The sequence below is a fragment of the Dysidea avara genome, chromosome 11 (genome assembly GCF_963678975.1).
Source record: "Dysidea avara chromosome 11, odDysAvar1.4, whole genome shotgun sequence".
In the NCBI taxonomy this organism is placed as follows: domain Eukaryota; kingdom Metazoa; phylum Porifera; class Demospongiae; order Dictyoceratida; family Dysideidae; genus Dysidea; species Dysidea avara.
The window spans coordinates 25,331,239-25,350,738 of NC_089282.1; the positions used below are offsets into that span (position 1 = coordinate 25,331,239).

Consider the following 19,500-nt stretch of genomic DNA (forward strand, 5'->3'; position numbering starts at 1 on the left):
CGTCGCTAAGTTTATATTTATTCCGGCCCTAATGGCACTCCCTTCCACCTCCACGTCTCTAAAGAAGTAAACTATAAAAGTTATTTTGCCTAAACACTAAAAACAGAAAAAGACCTAACGGTGGAGCAAGCCTCCCCTCAGCAACAGCAAGATCTATAGCAGGGGGGATTCAGTACAGATCGACGTGAGCCCCTTTAAGCATCTCACAGAGGAACGGACCAGGGAAAATCCACTTAACACTCAACAAATGAGCCAGGTGCTTATACATCGTGGTAGCAGCTGTACCCATTCCACCAGAACTGGAGCCATGCTCAATATTATCAGTCTAAGTAAATGTAGTCTATTATCATCGACACGGGATTGGGCAAAGTTCGCTTCCATCGACACAGGATTGCATTGCGGGATTCCATCAACACACGATGGGAAGAGTTCGTTTCTCTTCCATAGCAAAGGTGTGGTGACTACATTACTAGGTATAAAAACAACTCCCTTGTTAAAAGGGCCTACCATGGAGCTGAGGTTGGAATTTGAAAATGGCCTCTCTGTACCGCTGAAGGTACATTGTAATTGGTCAAAAGGTTCAAGATAGTCCAATACAGCAGTCAACCACTCTAGTAGAACAGTCAAATACAAATAACAATTAACCTAGTAAAAACAGTATAAGTGCACCCCTCCTACTCTTTGGCCTGCCTCACTGCATTTTTCCTGTCCAGAGACAAAGGGAGAAGGCAGTCTGGTTATGTAAAACTAGAGCCTTTACGCCATACAATTCACTTTTTTCAACATCTTTCAAAGACTTTATAAAGATCATGTAAATCAGCAATTTGTAGCACTGATCCGTCCTCAGCCATTTGCCGAGGTGGTACCAGTTCTGTTCTGAATGCTGGAAAGATAACGTGCTCTGTAATCCAACGCCAAGGCTGCTCCTTCTGTAGAGAAGACTGCTAAAATAGAAGCCACATCACAAATTAGACCTAACAAACAGACGTCACCTGTAGATCACTCTGAGTAGCTGGCATATCCTCAGTAGCTGACCCAGTTGGTTTGATACAGTCTATCATATAGGGATCATATTGTACTGAATAGAAACTGCTGAACTCTCGGGAAAGTGTCTCAAAGCATTCTTGCTCAGAATCCCAGTTGACCTACAAATAGTCAGCCTGATCACTGTCCAGAAATATTTTAATACCAAAACTAAGCCTGGGATGAATTGATTTTTAATAACCAAATGTTTTGACTGAAAACAAAATGTAAATGAACAAAACTTGGAACATTCTTTAGCATTGAAAATTATGTAAAAAGATTATAGAAAGTAAGACTGAATTATTTTCTTATTTGGTGTTCTAGGCACAAATAATAAACCAATACTGTATGTGTACAAAATTTTGAGATATGTATTTTTTTTTGCACATTTTCATGGTTTAATATTTGTGGATCACTCACTTTTCACTCAGGTTACGTATTACATAGCATAGAGCTGAAAATTTTGTGGACAACTGCAAAATTACTGATCTGTGACCACAAGGACATTACCAATTATCTTGGTCTGTGTGTGTGTGTGTGTGTGTGTGTGTGTGTGTGCGTGTGTGTGCGTGTGTGTGTGAGGGAGGGAGGGGGACTCATGTTAAATTTCACAGATGGAATATACCAAATCTTAAAGGTCATACAAGGTGTTTCTGCTAGTGTAAACTGAGTAACTGTTTTATTAGAGTAGTCTTATACGGTGGTATCTCTTCATAACAGGCACTTTGGGACAAAGCCCAGTTTTAGAAATGAAAACACATGGAGCCATTGAGCTAGACTTGCTGAGATCAAATATCATTAATCTTTTAGTTTAGGGGCGGAGGGCAGTGCTCAAGGGTGGGGGGGGGGGGGGGGGGGGGGGGGAAGGCTTGTGGGATGGCTGTAAGTTACAAAGTGTTTTAAAATCATTAACTGTACCTTAGTGTGCCAATACCATAAAGGGGGGTCTGGGGGCATGCCCCCCCCTCCCCCCCTCCCCCCCCCCCCCACACACACACACACAAAGAAAAATTTGAGATTTCAATGCTTTGAGATTGAATCTGAAAGCATTTCAGTGGTACATGTGTACTTGAATAGGATACTTCTATAATATTATTACAATGACTATCACTAAGATACTGTACAATTAGATACATCAGTAAATGAAGGCATTTCAGATACATACATGCTCTTGATTATATATAGATAAATGTGTTAATGAATACAATTGAATTAATTGTGTACATAGCAGGACCAACCTATATGATTCCATTGAATGTTCTACTAGTATATTAAAAATTATAAATTTAACAAGTTGATGTAGTGCTACTTCTAAAAACCAGGTGCCATGCAGCTAGCTAACTCATCTGTGCTACTATGAATTGACCTACTACTTTACAATAGGGTAATTTTGGGTTGTGCAATAACATTATTAGCTAATTCTCGTACTTCGTAATTCATGAAATATTCGTAATTCGTTCAATTACGTTGCTATGCACTGCTAAGGAAGTGTTTGTTAAACAAACCGCTTTTACCAATATATTACGCACAGAAGTATCTTCTAAACTGTTTTATAGTTTGACTAACATGTTTTTTCCCACAAATTCTCTCGACAAAGCCTCAAAGCTGCTCTTCATTTTCGTTCCCGTACGTAAGGGATACACCCCCTTTCAACTCGAAGCGATGGGCTATTCCTGGCAGTGTACGAGGCCTGCACCATTGTTTTTCAGTTGCTAAATGCCTGAAAACCTCAAGGGGAAGGTAGTCTGAGGAAAGTCGCCACACCCGTATTTCAGTCCGCTGAAAAGAAACCACCTCAGAGCCAAGTTCACCTGTGCAGAAGTTTAATACAGACTTCATTTCACTTTAACTTCTAACGTAAAAGCTGCTTTTACCATTATTAAACGATTTTACTCACGTGGGTGCGTACGGACAAACATAGGTAGATATGTAGATAGGTAGACAGATAGGTACACACACACACTTTTACGAAAACAATTTCAGTAAACCAGGCGCGTGCTCGCAGCCGGCCTTCGGGGCGCGCGCCTGGTTTAAAAATGAAGTAGGGATCCAAGTGGTAAAAAGTAGTGAAACAAGAGATGAACGATAGTAGCTATTACAGCATAGCTCGGTAGAAAATCCCTACTTTGGCAGCCAATGGTATAGCAATTATTTTGTGTCCAATGCCAAAGTAGGGATTTCCCACTGAGCTATGCTGTAATAGCTACCATCGTTCATCTCTTGTTTCACTACTTTTTACCACTTGGATCCCTACTTCATTTTTAAATTTATAATTTTAAAATATACTATTTTGTTTAATTTTTGTTAAAGCATACAGCTAGCTATAAACATGTGACTGTATTATTAGGGTGACTGCTGTATTAGAGTATCTCAAGTCAGTCTGCAAAGATGTGCGCTTGCCCAAACGGGGCGTGGTCATCGTGATTTCGATCGATTGTTAGAGTCAACCTTCCAATTTGAAGGTGTGTGGTCACTGACTAGCTACTCCGTCACCTAGTGTAAAAGGGGTGTGTCATCGTAATTTCAATTGATAGATCAATAATGCGTAGATTAAAGAATGGGCATGATTATTATTATTTGATCTTGTGACTAATCGTGAAGATACAGGTAGCTATGTAGTACCGGTACCTCCGTACAGTAGCATAGTCTAAGCACCTTAATTGTGGCATCTATTATGCTGCTTAAAGAAAGTGTTGATACAGAAAATTAATGCCTTGATATGGTTTCGTTGTATGAAGAAGACAAGCAGCCTGATTGAAGATGAAAGAAGAGACAAGGCGCAGAGGACCTACACTCGTTCAGAACCCCAAAAGGCACATCCCACTGGTGAGTTTGTTATTATGGTGTAAAATGGTGGCTGTGCGCTGCTTCGTTTGGCCTCTAGCCTTGCGACTGTGGTCAGTGAGTGAGGCAGTGAAGCTAAAATTCAAGTTTTAGCATTTAAAAAAAAATTAATATCTGGCCACCTGAAAGTGTTTTGTTGCATTTGATGCTGTTTTATGTATTATATGGACTAGTACTATTCCGTAAAGGTGATTTTGGTTGCGTAAAATGTCTCTAGGGTGATTTTTAAAGGCAGAATTTTGGGTGACGTGTAGAAGTTTCACTGCAATTCCTACTTAAACGGTACTACTGTACCATTTGATTAGAGTAGTTAGGTGACTGCTCTATTAGAGTATCTTGATCTCGTGCACTCCCAGCACTGATTCATGCAGTATTCCATTCTTGCATAAATACCAGTAAATCAAGGCAAATTAAGTTGGCTAAAGACTACAACAGTTGCTTTACTTTGGCAACTTGGCATTGGAAAAATGAGGGGAGGGGCACTTTCCCCCTCTGTCCCCCCCTCCTCCCATTTTAATTATTCTATTTTTGTTGAGAAAGAGTCATTTCCACCTACTCAGAGTTGTGGTGAACAAATGACAACAGCCTGGGATAATACATGTCTACTCCTGACTCTTGGCAGCCCCTAGGCCTCTGTGGTCCCAAAACCCTTTGGGTACACCTCCCATTATGTTCATACCTCTGTGGCCAGTTTCAGCAGCAAACGAGGCAGATTATCCAAGTTAGGTGTGTAGGAGTCTAGTAGTAAAGGAAGGGTCAACATCTCACCATCCTGGATGGTACACAAGCAGTGACATTGAACAACACATCCACAGTATTACTGACTTCATTGATCTCCATAGAAAAATAATCCTTCAACATGTCTGTCTTGTTACAAAGCAAGTCTTTAATGTACTGAAAAGACAATACTATCATACACTCCATATATGGTATGAGAAGCAATACTTTAGCTAGTGTGTCTTTTGGTCCATCATCCTCTGTCCAGCCTGGGGGGGAGAGATTGATAACACTCCCAATAATAATAGTGTAAATACCCACCACTTTCACTGCTCTCCAACATTAACATTGATAACTGATTGATTGGAGCACCAGTCTACATGACAACAACAAAATTACTACAATTACTTATACAGTAGACCCGACCCTCATTTATGCAAAATTGGAAATGACTATTCTATTAGAGTATTATTGAGTGCAAGTGTATGTTCTATTAGAGTATTATTGAGTACAAGTGTATGTTCTATTAGAGTAACAGAGCTCTGTATATAAATGTATGGGTTGTAGTTATCCAATTCACTTATCTGAACACTTTTATCATTGCCTGAGGCACATTGAGGTTGGGATAACCGAGTGTCCACTGTAATGGGCACTGAAACTGAAGTTCATGACCCTCTTAATGTTATTACTATTACAAAGTTGAAACTTCCAACCTCAAACACTAAAATGATTGCTCTATCAGAGTATGCTACCACCTACCCTCACTACCTGATTACTCTTAAGGCATCTTATTGTGTTCACCTTATAAGTGTTTAAAAAAAGTCACTGGGAGAATTCAACTTCTGATGAAAAGAATGAGACAACTGCTCTGAGCACTGCTCTGAGCAAATGGGTCCTATTCCAGCTGACACCTTAATCCCTTGGAAATGTTCCCCACTTGGTGAAATCCAGTCAAATACTTTGAAAAGTATTCAAATACAAATACTCTGAAAGTATAAAATACAAATACCCAGGGTGTATTTGAAATACAAATACAAATACTTTTAAAATACTTCTGTACTTTGATCCTTTGATCTGAACTACACGTTACACAACCACCTAATAGTACACACCTCTGTTTTAATATTGCTCTAATAAAATTTCAAATGTATGGTAAACACAACTGTAACATTATAATGCCAGAAAACAATTGGAGTATATAGACTTCTTGCTCTTCTTAGATGACATTTTTGAACTATATGTTGCAAGGTTTGAACGCTCATACCAAGAGTTCATAAGGGAGAGTGTCCAACGCCGTATCTCCCTCGCTCTCTGTATTATGAACTGTTGCTAGTACTTATATACTATTCAACTTCAAAGAAAGTAAGTTCTTCATAACTCTTTCCCATTCAAAGAAATTGAAAGAAAATAATTAGTATTTGATATATTTTTACAGATTAAAGTGTCAATAAGTGAAAGAGATCATCTTCCAACCAAATAAATTTTACAGATTAGGTCATACAGATTCTCTTCCAAGCAAAAGTATTTGAGGTATTTGCAAAAAGTATTTTAAGTTTTTACACGAAGTATTTAAGTACAAATACAAATACATGTTGCTTCAAAACTGCAAAATACAAATACAATTACAAATACTCAAAATAGTATTTAAATACAGCTAAATACAAATACTCATGTATTTGACCCCAAGCCTGGTGAAATCACCATAAAATATAACAATATTGAGAAATAAATTGTAGCTATTAATAACAAAAATTCATTAGATTGGTAAAAAGCTTTCAAAATAACCATTCCAACAATAGACCAGCTACAATGGATGATTCAATCAATTTCATCATTGTAACAAGTGACAATGAAGCACTTGCAATAAAGTACATAACATAACAAAGTAACAGTTATAATCTATAGAAATGTCTCCCATGTAGATCAGGGGTGGCAAGGAGGGCTGTAGCCTCTGTGAAAAAAATTATGGGGGTTAGCCCCCCTAAAATTATCTGTAGCTGTGATGGAGAGCCTAGCTCAATAGCATCAATATTTCGAGGTACTCTAATAGAGCAGTCAATATCAAGATACTCTAATAGAGCAGTCACAGTATTCTTAGAGGAGCAGTGTAACAAGCTACGTATGTAGTTATAAATAAGGAGATATAGTCTAGTAGGTGGAGGGCAACTATTGCCAGCAGGCAGTGACCGTTTTTTGGTCTTAAACTTACAGCTAGGCCATGGCATCACCAATCTAGACCCCAGCCCCCTTAAATAAAGGTGTCTCCTCCGCCCTGGACATTATATTAGAGTGGTTGACTATTCTATTAGAGTACTTCAATTGTTTAGTATTAATACTGTATATATCTGTACTAAAGCCGGGCTAGGTCCTAAATTAAGACCAAAGGTACTACCTATTGCAATGCCTTATTTGTAGAACTCCTGCTTTATTACCACTTATAAAACCCATGACTTGTCGCAAGGATGTCAATAGCAGCTGCTACAAGGGTCAACAAGATGTTTCACAAGTGTATTATAAGAAATGAAATGTGGTAGAAAAAGAGGGGTGTGTGATGGAAAAAAGGACTTATAAATATTGGTCTAAAGTGTATCATAGACACGAATGTGTATCTGCCCCTGTCCATAGACTCCTTACTTATAACAAATCAAAATCAAGCAACAAATCAAACAGTACAAACAACTTACACTCAGTCGTAATGTGCCAAAGTTTGCAAAGTCAAAGATCATCAGTTGATAAAACAGTTCCTTACTAGAGTGATAGAACAGTAATGATATCGACATGGTTAGCTATTATGATTGTATGTGTTAACCAGAGCCATGTTTTCCTTAATAGTCTACCATAACATTTAGAATAGGTCTTGAAATGTTTGTCAAAAATTGCTATGGTATGAGTAAGAACAAGTGAGTTATGAAGCTTTACAATACTGCAAATATTTACTAAGTTATTACACCTAACAGTTGATACTGAGACATTTTTCAAAAGGAGCAAGGTCAGTTTCAGTGGGAGGCTAAATGCCCTCCTTCTTCTTCCTACATAGGGGTACTAGCTTTTACAGTGAACAATGACAGACAATAGCGCATGCATCAAACTAACCTGACTTTCGAAACATCAATCAAGTAGAGTTTGGTCTGTGGACGAAACACACACTGTGACATACAGCCCCATAGGAGGGAGGGGACAATGACATACCATATATTGCACTAGCGACCGTGTCTGGTCAACACAACCAACAAACTTGTAGTTCTTGAACAGTTCTGTCAACTCTGCAAATAATAAATCAGCACCTTTAAACAACACCCAGCTTGGTGAGCTAGCATTATGAAGGAGTGCATGTGTGTACGTGTGTACGTGCATGCGTGTACTATTGTACATAAGGCAAAATCCTCAATGCTATGTAGGGATATAAACTTATAGCCCCAGAATACACTAACTGCAATATGGGGAAATAACATATGTTTGGTCCACTTTGAAACTACATAAGTAAAGAAAAAAAATCATCAAGTGGTTGGACAGTTAAAACATGTTATGCTTTTTCAATGTGCTAGAATATGTTGCTGAGCATCTGAGATAAGAAGCCTCGCCTTACACAGAACAGTATCAGGATAAACACACACCTTTGTGTTGGTTCTCTTTTATCCTCTGTTGGAGATTTAGCACACTGGTAAGATGAACAGGTTTGTGATGACGTCTCTTCTTTGCTGGTACCTCCACACTACAGGGAACATTACACTGCATTATCTAATGATAATAGTGTTCTGATATTTAGATAATAAACCATTTGTTTATGTAGAGAAGTTCATTCAAATACTCTAATAGAACATACACTTACTACACAGTCAATTTTCAATTCGGGTTTACTATATTCCATAAGTATAAGGTAAACTTCTGTGGTGAAAAGCGTCAGTGGAATTTGTAATGTTTCCTTCAACTGCTATTGCTTTCCTTTTCACCTTTTAATATACATGTGTGTATTACAAAAGTTAAATTTTGATATTTTTGGCAGAATATGGTAATTTCCAATAAAATGTGTAGAGGTTTACATATAAATGTATGGTGAAGTTGGTAGTAAGTAGACCCTTGTTTATCTGAAATTGAAAATGACTTCTATTAGAGTATTTCGAGTACTAGTGTATGTTTTATTAGAGTATTTCAACAGAACTCTATAGGGCTTTCTGAACACTTTTACCATTGTCTGAGACGCACTGAGGTTCAGATAATTGAGGGTCTACTGTACTAAAAAGATGGTGGTCGTTGAAAATCTCCAGCTGAGGTGACTATATATAAGCAAGAGTCCTCTCTATTAAGGACTTACAAACTAACATCATCATACTATTCCCACTGCAAACATCATTGATAAGACCACACATGTCTACACAACCACAAGACATTTTGTGCATATTGTACAAAAAAATTTAAAGTTCATACTTTGTTACTACTGGTAGTATACGTACCTGGTGGTTGTCTGGTTTGCTGTCTCATTTTCTCGTGGTCTCTTTGCTGCTGATGACCTTAACAAAACAGAGCATATCAAAGTGTTGATCTACCCAGGACCCACAAGAAAGCTAAAGCCATACATAGTTAGGAGTTTGAATAGTGACACTGAAAATGAGTTGAATGTAGCCTAGGGTGGTGACCAGATCAACTAACAATCTATGATGGCGAGTGCCTAAGGAGCCATGTAGGAGCTAACCTGACCAGATTTTTTAAATGACAAATGACTTAATAAAGTTAAAGCTAACTGATAGCTTGTTTTGGTAATAAAATATTTGAGCTGTCAAGACTGAATTTACAAAATCGAGTCACTTATACGGCATGACTTCCCTCATACATCAAGGATCCCATGCCACTAGGGGTGTATTACTTACCCTTCATCATCAATGACTATTGGATTAGAGGTGTCCATGTCTACTGGGTCACTCCGATTGGCTGTATTAGTGGTGGGAGTGGAGGAGGGCCGTGTGGTGGCATCCAGTGAAGGAGGCCTCACAAATGCATCCAATTTCATTTCTCGACTGTCTGTCCTCACCATCTGGTACGCATATTGTGATGGCTTCTCTCCTAATGAGAGATATACCACTACATGTTTCATATGTTATATTGCAATGGGACCAACTACAACCTTGTAGCAATTTAATCACAAAAGTGCTAGATACCGTATAGAGGGAAACTTTGGAGGGGGAAAACTTTGGCGAATTTGGCAGTTCGCTACAAATTCGCCAAAGTTTTAATCCGCCAATTACTCGTAGCACCTGAGATTTTCATCTTTATAGCTATAGATTGAGCTTGAATTCACCAAAGTTTATTTCAATTTAGCTTGCCATTCGCCAAAGTTTCACTCTATACGGTGAGTGAATTAATGAAATGAAGCTCACTGCATTTAGGTACAGAGTTCCATTTAACCACTGTCACTTCCTTATCAAAATTGTTCTCAGTCAACCTTCATCAAAGATCAAGTGAAGTCAATGAGTGAAGTCAATGTATGTTATGTGTGTATATTAATTTTGTAGTTTTATCTACTACTGTGGATACTGAAATTTGGATGTTGTATTTTTTTTTTTGGCTGATGGTTCATACTTCTGAGCAGACAAGGCAACACTTATTGAATGTACCCCCTGTTTATGAAATAACAGTCACTTATACTGTTTGGATAATCGAGGCACTACTAAACACTGATACCTCACTTGATGACCACCTTATTATTGTGGTCACTAAGTAAGGTTTGCTACACACATGATGACATTGCTCACCTCCACCAGTCGATGACTTCTTGTTGTTGACTATGTTACTAGTAGCAGAGGATATGTTCGTTGGGAGGAGAGCCTGTAAATAAGTGGTCTATGAGTGAATATGCAGTACACCACACATGTATGCATGCATGCACACATACACACACCATCGACCATCAAAGTAAAGCCATCCTTTGATGGTTGGATACACACACACGCGCGCGCACACACGCACAAACACACACACTCACTCACTCACTTGAGTATAATAAGTTCTAGAGGAGTTACACCCCAGTAACTTATCCTCAACACACTTCTGCAAAGCTTCGATGATCAGGTCTTCATGTAGGAAGAACACCTACTCCACACAATGAGGTATCGTCACAGTACTAATGGACACCATACCTCATGTTTGGTAGGGTGGACATTAACATCAACACTGGAAGGAGTTATCTCAATACTGTAAGAGAATGTTGACGTAACACAATATATATATTTGTGTGCCACAAATATGTATATTTGTATGAAAGGTTGTGTGTATACTACAATCACTAGTGTGACTTCACACAATCCTCCATTAGTTGAAAGAGCTAAGGTCTGTCACTAGTTGGTAAACATAGTGGACTCAAATACTGGCCTTATGAAAATGATGTTTGTTATGCACTGCAAGAAAACTAGTTTAAGGAACAAATAATTTGAAACAAATCTTGATTTACCAATCTGTCAACCATATGCTTTCCACTAAGCGCAACACTTTAAATTTTCTTGTGTGCACCTTTGTGCTAGCACACACATGCATACACACAGTAGTGTTGTTTTAGTATTACTGTAACTAAAATTAACAGTTTAGCATTAAATATTAACTATACTAAACGCACAGTAGAGTGGAGCCTCAGTTATCCATGCACCTGGAGTCTGGAGACTCCACATTACCTATATGACACTTGAATACAACGACCAACCACTTCAATAAACTAATCACTGTTGGTATCAGCTTAACAGAGCTCTGTATACGTAGTATAGTATAGGTGAGATTCCACTGTACACACGCTACACAGAAGTGCACACATGAATGCGTGCACACACATACTACACACACGCACGCACAAACGCATGCATGCACACACACATACTACACACGCACGCACGCACGCACGCACGCACGCACGCACGCACGCACGCACGCACGCACACACACTACACACACTTTAAATAGATGAAGGGGTGAGAATGCTTTGGTAAGTAGTTAGCATAGACACTTTCCAGTGACTTGCGAATATTAGTAGAATCCACCAATCGGTCTACACAATGACATGTCACCCAGTGTACACACACATGAAAAACACCTTACGATTTATAAACAGAATAAAATTCAATTTCTTCACAGAGTAATTAGCGTTGGAGATATATCCAGTCATTTTGAAGCCCAGCTTGGTATCCTCACAAGATAAGGATAACAACTCCCTAGCAACAGAGGGTATGGTATCCTAGATAATACTGGCTGGATAGTGTTACCTAGCAACAGATGGTCCATACACGGTTGATATGTTATCAACCACATTGGATGAAGTTGATGTCTTCAGATCAGCCATTGCCTCTCCTTGCTGTGTGTATGTATTAGATTATGACATATCCATGTTTGACAAAAGTGTTCACAATAATAACAGGTTTCAGACAATTATTCATCTTATTAGGAAAGTATCAGGGCACTTTTCTAAACTTGATAACCCCAAATGTGTCATTTGTATACAAAGTGACCTGCCTAATGTAACCACCTGTTTTGTAAGACCATTAGCCCATAAGTGAATGTTTCACTGTAACCGTTATAATGTCCATACCTTTTTCAGAGTCATAGCAACTCCTGCGTTGTGTATAGCATACCTACAGGAACACAATCAACACTTAACAACATCTTCTCTGAGACTAATTTTACGGGTTGTATACAACATTAATTAGGGTGTACAAAAATAGGAAATGAACATTCAACCTCTCAATTAACAACACATACAATTAATAGGACAACACCATCATAACGTTATGGGGTCTGAATGTGGCAGTGCCCTGAAAATGTTCACCTGTTTCTGTTAACATGGAATACATACACTACGGATAGCTACCACATTTCTTCTGTAGCAACAAGAGTGATTTGTTTTAATATTAAACTTAAGTCAGCTGGGAATATACTGCAATGACATAGCCTATCCTGTTATAATAGTTCATAGGTAGTATTAGGACACATGCTAACACAGTGTAATGACAGGAGACAAGTACATACACTGTACTTTGTACAAATGAGATAAGTATGTATTTCATGTGTATCTGATAGTCCATTAAGCTGTTACTCCTCTATAGACTAGATCTGACTTCAGTGGATAATAAACTTAACCTGAGACCAGGGGGTGGTGAATAGTAGTTTTCATACACTGTTCTGTTTGAAAGTATTCTATTTTGTTTACGATTGCCCAAACAGTTAAGTGAAGAGAGGGGTTGTGTCAGTGGAGGACAAGACTGAAGGAAGTTTTTACCAACTAATAGGGTCTGGGGGCATACTCCCTCAGTTGACAAACAACTATCTCAAGATTGGATCTTGAGGTACTTTTAGTTTAGTCAAATCTCTGTATATAGTATACTGTAAAAGACATTAAGATGGCACATAGCTATAACATACTTAACTTTGACTTTGGTGCAGGTTGATAGTATTTTACTCTGACATTTACAACTAGCTCCATCACCATTTAGCCCAAGGTACTAGGTTTTAGGCTACAGCTAGTTGACCTTTTTAACCTCCAGTCTGACTTCTTCTTACAGACCACATCTTTAAAAGGACACAATTTTGTGGTGTACCAGAACTAGATATACACATAACTCCTGGTCTGACTAGTTTTGCTGTACTGTAACTGTTATCATAGGTGGTGGAAAGGGGGGGGGGGGCTGAAGCCCCCCTTGGTCTGCTGAGGAGGGCTTAGCCCCCCCCCCTCAGAATGATATCACACCGAAATTATCCTCCTTGGAGTGGGGCTGAAAATCGTGATAAAGATCGAGATACTCTAATAGAGCAGTCACTCTAATAAAGCAGTGAGTGTGTAGCGAGCTATGTAGACTTTTATGTAGTTTATCAGCTATAAATGCGTAGCTGGTGAGGTGGAAAGCTATTGTCAGTTGGTTGTGACCTTTTTTTTTGGTCTCACCTTACCAAACCAGAGATACGTCTGGGTCAGCCCAGCCCCCACTCATATGAACTACTTCCTCCGCCCCTGACTGTTATAGTCTCACTGACACTCACATAAGCCACATGCTAGACTGAACCATCTTTATCAGAGTTTGCACAAGGTCGTACAACAGCTACTCCTTAAAATGTATCCTTTCACTACCAGAAACAACATTGGTAGATATAGATCCCACTATGACATGTTGCCTTCTCACACAACATCACCGAGTACTGCATGTGTGCACCTCAAACCATAAGGTGCAAGAAAACAAAACAAAACAATCAATGAAAACAACAACAACAGGAAGGTGTCACTATGTATTAATTCCCATGCTAAATATCCCACACTACACCCTGAAGGATTACAACTAGGGGCAGCCCCTGGGATTGTCCCCAGTTTACAATGAAGTGTTATATCATATCTACAACAATCACAACTTCCCTTAGGTCTGAGACCACAGGTAACCCTACCCACATTCTAGTCATATTTAATTGTTTTATGCACTAGCTACTGTATATGTGCTATGTGTGTAAGAATTCTGAATTCTACATTGAACTTCACTTAATGCCCACCTCTTTACTAAGACCACCTCATTGTAGTGGCCATGTCAAGTAGGTCCCAAACATAGCTAAGGTGTACTTCATGACCTCATTAATAAGACCACCTCATTGTAGTGACCATGTCAATTAATGATACTGCATTGTAACATAATGATTATCATGTTTACAAACACACAAGGATATTGTTGCTATCAAATAGGAGAGGGTGTGACTGAACAAGAAATACATAAAAAGCCATTAAAAAGAGCAACCTTCATTTGGTAAATACTAGCAGTCAAGGTGGTTGTTGCCGGTGTGAACTTCAACCAGCTATCAATCAGGTATCAACTTTATGACAAAGTAACTAGCTAGATCGATACTGAGAGAATTAGATGTAAACTATAGTAGACTAACACCAGAGTGGCCTCATTACACAGAATGGGAGATATAACACAACCACCATCGCAGCAGCAACAGTCAACACAAGAGCTTGAGCTGTCCATCAGTACCATTGACAAAAAGATGGGAGGAGCAGAATTAGCAGTAGTTACTAAACACAAGATAGCACAGTTAGACAAAAAGTCACAACTCTGCATCAGTGAGATTGGCATGCTACAACCAACTAAGGAAGGAATTATACAGGATGCTTCACAACAACAACAACAACAATCAGAAAACAAGTCAGAATTGTGCACTGGTTGTACTGGCATGAAGCTACCAGCAACCATTGTTCCTGGAATACCATTGGTGAAATTGCCAACACCCTCGACAATAGAAAAGACATTTAAAGTTAGTGGGTAATAATAACATTTATGTATTATTATATACTTCACTCTCAACCATACAGGTTGAAATGTGCAGAAAAATCTAACGGACAAGTCTCATCATATTATGATCAATAAATGTGGGACTGTATACAGTAATATTTACTTGAAATCTTGTGACGATATATGTATTTTTGATACCATCTTTCTTGACTACCACATCCTTAACGTAAAGTATGCACACATAAATACAGGTGCAGGTTGTCTTGCATAGCCAGACCACTACTTTTGTTTGTGTGTGGGTGGGTGGGAAAAAGTAGGGTCTGCACTGTCTGGTACGATGATGATAGAAATCCTGTTCAGACTTTCACTAGTTTTTCACACCCACACACAAAGAAAAAGTAGTGGTCTGGCCATGCAAGACTAAGGTGCAGGTACATAGTTACCGCTACAAAAATACTGCAACAAACTTGCCAATGCACTTAGTGAAATGCTTAGAATGTGGTCCCATGTCAGTATCTACACAGAACTATATGCAAGATAGACTGATAGTTTTGTTAACCACGATATCAAAAAGTAATATCATGCCATCTATGAAGTACTAAACTGCTTAGCACTATCCCAAAGTGTCCAATACACAAAGGCTCCCTATGTACCAGGGAATTTTTTGCAGTATGTAATTTTCACGGTTTTAGTAAGACTACCATGAAATTTATCACATGAAAATTTATGAAGCTTCACCTCACCATACTGAAGGCAGTGTGGCTCCTGTTGTATGATAGTATTTGTAGGCGTATTAAGAGTGGGTGTGGCTCACAAAAGAAGCTAGCCTACCACAAGGCTAAACTATAGATATACTAACCTCAGGTACAGATTAAAAGTGTGTAAGAACCAAGTAGCTAGTACCATAGACATACTGGAGTTAGTATATCTATGCTAGCATAGTAGTGGCAATCTCTGTGTGAGACATAGTTTAGCCATAGACATATACTAACCCCAGGTACAGATTAAAAGTGTGTCAGAACCAAGTAGCTAGTACCATAGACATACTGGAGTTAGTATATCTATGCTAGCATAGTAGTGGCAATCTCTGTGTGAGACATAGTTTAGCCATAGACATATACTAACCCCAGGTACTTAATCTGTATGCTTGAAGTAAAGACCTTCGTAGCTGTGTAATAGAGAATAAAATCTTTGTATTTATCTGTGAAAATTAAAACGTGAAAATCCTGGGCTAACAGCGTGTTTACACTAGACGTAGAATTCGAGCTATTGTGGGGTAATTCGATCCGGGCCGATTAGCGCTTCAGTGTAAACACATGCCGAATCGAGCCATACAAATTCGAATGGGGCTACCTACCCGAGGTGGTCCAGTTCGATTCAATTCGACTCACATCTGTGTGTAAACAGTTGTGACCTTGCTGTTCGATTTAACTCTAATAAACGGAATAAAAGTACAGACAGTTACAGCTAAAATGGCAACTGTAATGATGAAATGAAGCAACAAAGAAGTATTTAGGCGACAATAAGGAAACACAGCTTAAAGAACAACACAAGGGCTCAAAGCAAACATGTACGCATGCGAATCAATAGTTAACTAACTATACGGAGTTGAGAGTAGTCGCAAACATCGAAGCCAACACTTTAGACTTTATCATGCCTACTAGCCTGGCGATTCAGAGAGCACAAATCCTCTTAAACTCTATCAACAACCTTTACTTCGATGCAAATTATGATTGTGGGTTTACGTTTTTTACAGATTGGAGCGGGCTCACCTTCATAGTATAAATGGGGCTCACAAATCGATCTGGATCGCACTGAAGCGATCTCATCCAGAGCGATCTGCAGTATAAACACTCTGTAAGAGGCACCCGTGAAATTTAAAGCACAAAAATCCTGACGAAGTACATAACCGTGAAATATACATACCGCAAAAATTTCCACGTATACGGTAACTTACTTGTTAACAACATCAGCAATTCTGGAGTATTCATCTGAAGCACTCTTCAGAGCTCTCCTCCTGCTTGGCATGTTGTAGAACAAATCCTCCACACTGATCAGGGTGCCATGGTTACCAGCACATGGTCTAGCCTCTGCTGGTTGACCAGGAGCAGCTCCAACTATCTTACCATCTTGATAAGTTGCCCTGTGATAAATAACATGAACAGACATAAATGTTATCTATGGTAGTTACAAAACTTTAGCTTATACGAAGAACCAGATTTTAACATATTACACTGGGACATGTTAATGTGGACACTCAGACACTTAGTTAAGGTCCTAAAGTATCCCTTGGTACCTAGACTGACATGGAAAATCAGGACGCATTGGAGTGGGCAGAAATTTTTGTATATAGATAAGGCACACATGACTGCTTCAAGGGTAGTGTGACTGCTCTATAATAAGTAGCCTGGCTGTTTGGAGTGCTCAATCCGGCTTATCAGTTAGCTGCTTTGGTTGCCTTAATAGCAGCTACACTACTGGGTTAGTAACAGGTTTCTGAGTATACCATGACCAAAATTTTGAAAAATCATCATTGTTTGCACACCATCAATGAGTAGTCTCACCAATGTAGTACACACTTACACCACAGCCATCCCACTAGTTAGCTAGGGCTGTGCTACAAGAGTGGCTTGTGTCACTCACTGGAATGCTCTGGCACTTTGGGATGTCACTGGCTAGCTGGAACATGAGAATATAGACATGGACACAATTGGACAATCGCCACAATATTTTCTATGTGTATTTCTTTCACCTTAATAAGACTGGAGACTCCATAAAATCTGCTCAGCCTTTATTTTATTGATATACCAATCCTCCTCCCCACACACACACACAAACACACATACACAATGGTTGTGTGCTTGTGTTACAAATACAGTTGTGAAAGAAATTGTTCAAAATCATGGTTACAGCAATAGCTAGCTAACTACAGATTAAACAATATGGGTGGTTGTATTCACAGTGAAAATATCAAACCTGTATGGTTTACAAGCTAAACTGGATTGAAAATTGTACACAGCATATCTCCCAATTGTGAACATTGACAGTTTCCCAATTTGGTCACATATAAACATCAACTTATCGTGTTTCAATAAATGACTGCTCTATCAAAGTAGTCAAATGTTCTATTACTAAAGCACATGACATTTGGTGGAGATACACCAGGAGCAACACCTGTTGGGATAGGTGTATAGGAAGATCATGTGACTCACTTGTATGCACACTTGCTGTTGGCAGTTCTTGTGGTAACAGTAACGTGAGCAACATGAGTGATACTGGCTAGTGCCTACAAGTGTACACAACAACCACATGATGAGGTCTCTCCAAAGGATGTCATCCCAAAATACACATACTCCAAACACAAGCTGGTATGACAAAGACAATTGAGCTCCTCACCTCTCCTCTGAACCCGTAAGTTGATATACTCGATAGATCTTCAAATTTCTCTAATTTGCTGGTAGTAAATCTCTCACATAGTAGTGGCATGTCATCTTTCTACACACAACACTTCAGCTCACAACAAGACCACAAGTGTGTCGGCTACAACCTGTATGCCACACCCATTATCTTGTATCTGTATCAACTTGAGACCACCTGACTTGACACTGACTTGTATTGATGAGGAACAAGCATCCAAGCTAGTAAAACATTGGACATTACAGGTGTAGTGTTATTATCAACAGTATGTGTCAGTAAAGCAGCGTGTCATCATTATCAAAGGTGCATACAGTTTTTCCCAGATTGATATAAGATCAAACCTGTACACTAGTTTAAACACATACAATTAAATACTTTCTAAAACCACAACATTCATGCTAACACATGCCGAGCCTCTAAGCCAACTTTTGTACCGTAGTGGGCTTTATTCAAGTGGGCGTGATTTTCATGGACTATGATAATTTGCATGAAGCATTGTTAAGTATGCATTGTTAAGTATTAAAGTGTAAAAATTCCTATTGAGATTTGCAATCCGCAAAATATTTTCCCCTTAAAGCCTCCTGCTATACAGTATCTTTTACTGCTGTGAGAGGGCTTAAAAATCTTTACACCAAACACTTTGTGGCATGCAGAAAAACAGCTGTGATATGAGATAATTATAGTGATTTGACATTTTACTACACAACGCTTTACTATGGAAATTGAAAAAGTCCTATGAGGAGCCACAAATGGAATTTCTACCACACAAGCTCAGTTCAGAGTCAGCTGTCATGAAACCTGATGCATGAAATGTTTGTGAAGGATGGTCGTTAACCTGTAGCAGGCACTGCATGAAGTACAAGTGGCTGTGGTTTTAGTTTGTGTGAGTTGTGTCTCCTAGGTGTATTTACCTGTTCTCCACCATCTCTTTGATAGCATTGGCGGGTCTCTGTATTACCTGCAGGTTAATGAATGACCATTCAGGAGCTAATATTCACAGCAGGTTTGTCTACACACACGACATTACCTCTCCTGCAGCTATCTTATTGACAACGTCCTCGTCTAACTTGCGTATTTGCTTGGGCTCAGCCATCTCGTCTGTTTCTGTTCTAACTAACGCCCGGTATGCATGGTGGCAAAAAGCGCGCGCACCTGGGAATGGTTACAATCTGATTTTTTTTAAAACTTTAATCAGTGCTGCTGGTCCACTGTATCAGCAGCCAAGTTACTTTATGAAAGTGTAAAAAGTAAATTAGAC

The 19,500-nt window shown here is 39.0% G+C and overlaps 1 protein-coding gene and 1 long non-coding RNA gene across 2 annotated transcripts in view; both read right to left on the minus strand.

Moving 5' to 3' along the window:
- LOC136239138 (DNA mismatch repair protein Mlh1-like) lies at window positions 1–19,426 on the minus strand (the record flags this gene model as incomplete). Its single annotated transcript, XM_066029879.1, is given in 25 exon segments — window positions 1–944; window positions 993–1,145; window positions 4,547–4,639; window positions 4,693–4,761; window positions 4,813–4,853; window positions 4,906–4,960; window positions 7,269–7,332; window positions 7,678–7,712; window positions 7,774–7,847; window positions 8,199–8,296; window positions 9,036–9,092; window positions 9,450–9,642; window positions 10,332–10,404; window positions 10,570–10,668; window positions 10,716–10,770; window positions 11,518–11,611; window positions 11,662–11,774; window positions 11,826–11,914; window positions 12,149–12,191; window positions 16,783–16,968; window positions 18,038–18,111; window positions 18,222–18,320; window positions 18,373–18,463; window positions 19,154–19,200; window positions 19,270–19,426. Coding segments are annotated over 25 exon segments (2,226 nt in total). The 5' UTR covers window positions 19,336–19,426.
- Window positions 1–19,500, minus strand: part of LOC136239146 (uncharacterized) — a 223,461-nt gene that overhangs the window by 153,865 nt on the left and 50,096 nt on the right. The window lies entirely within an intron of this gene.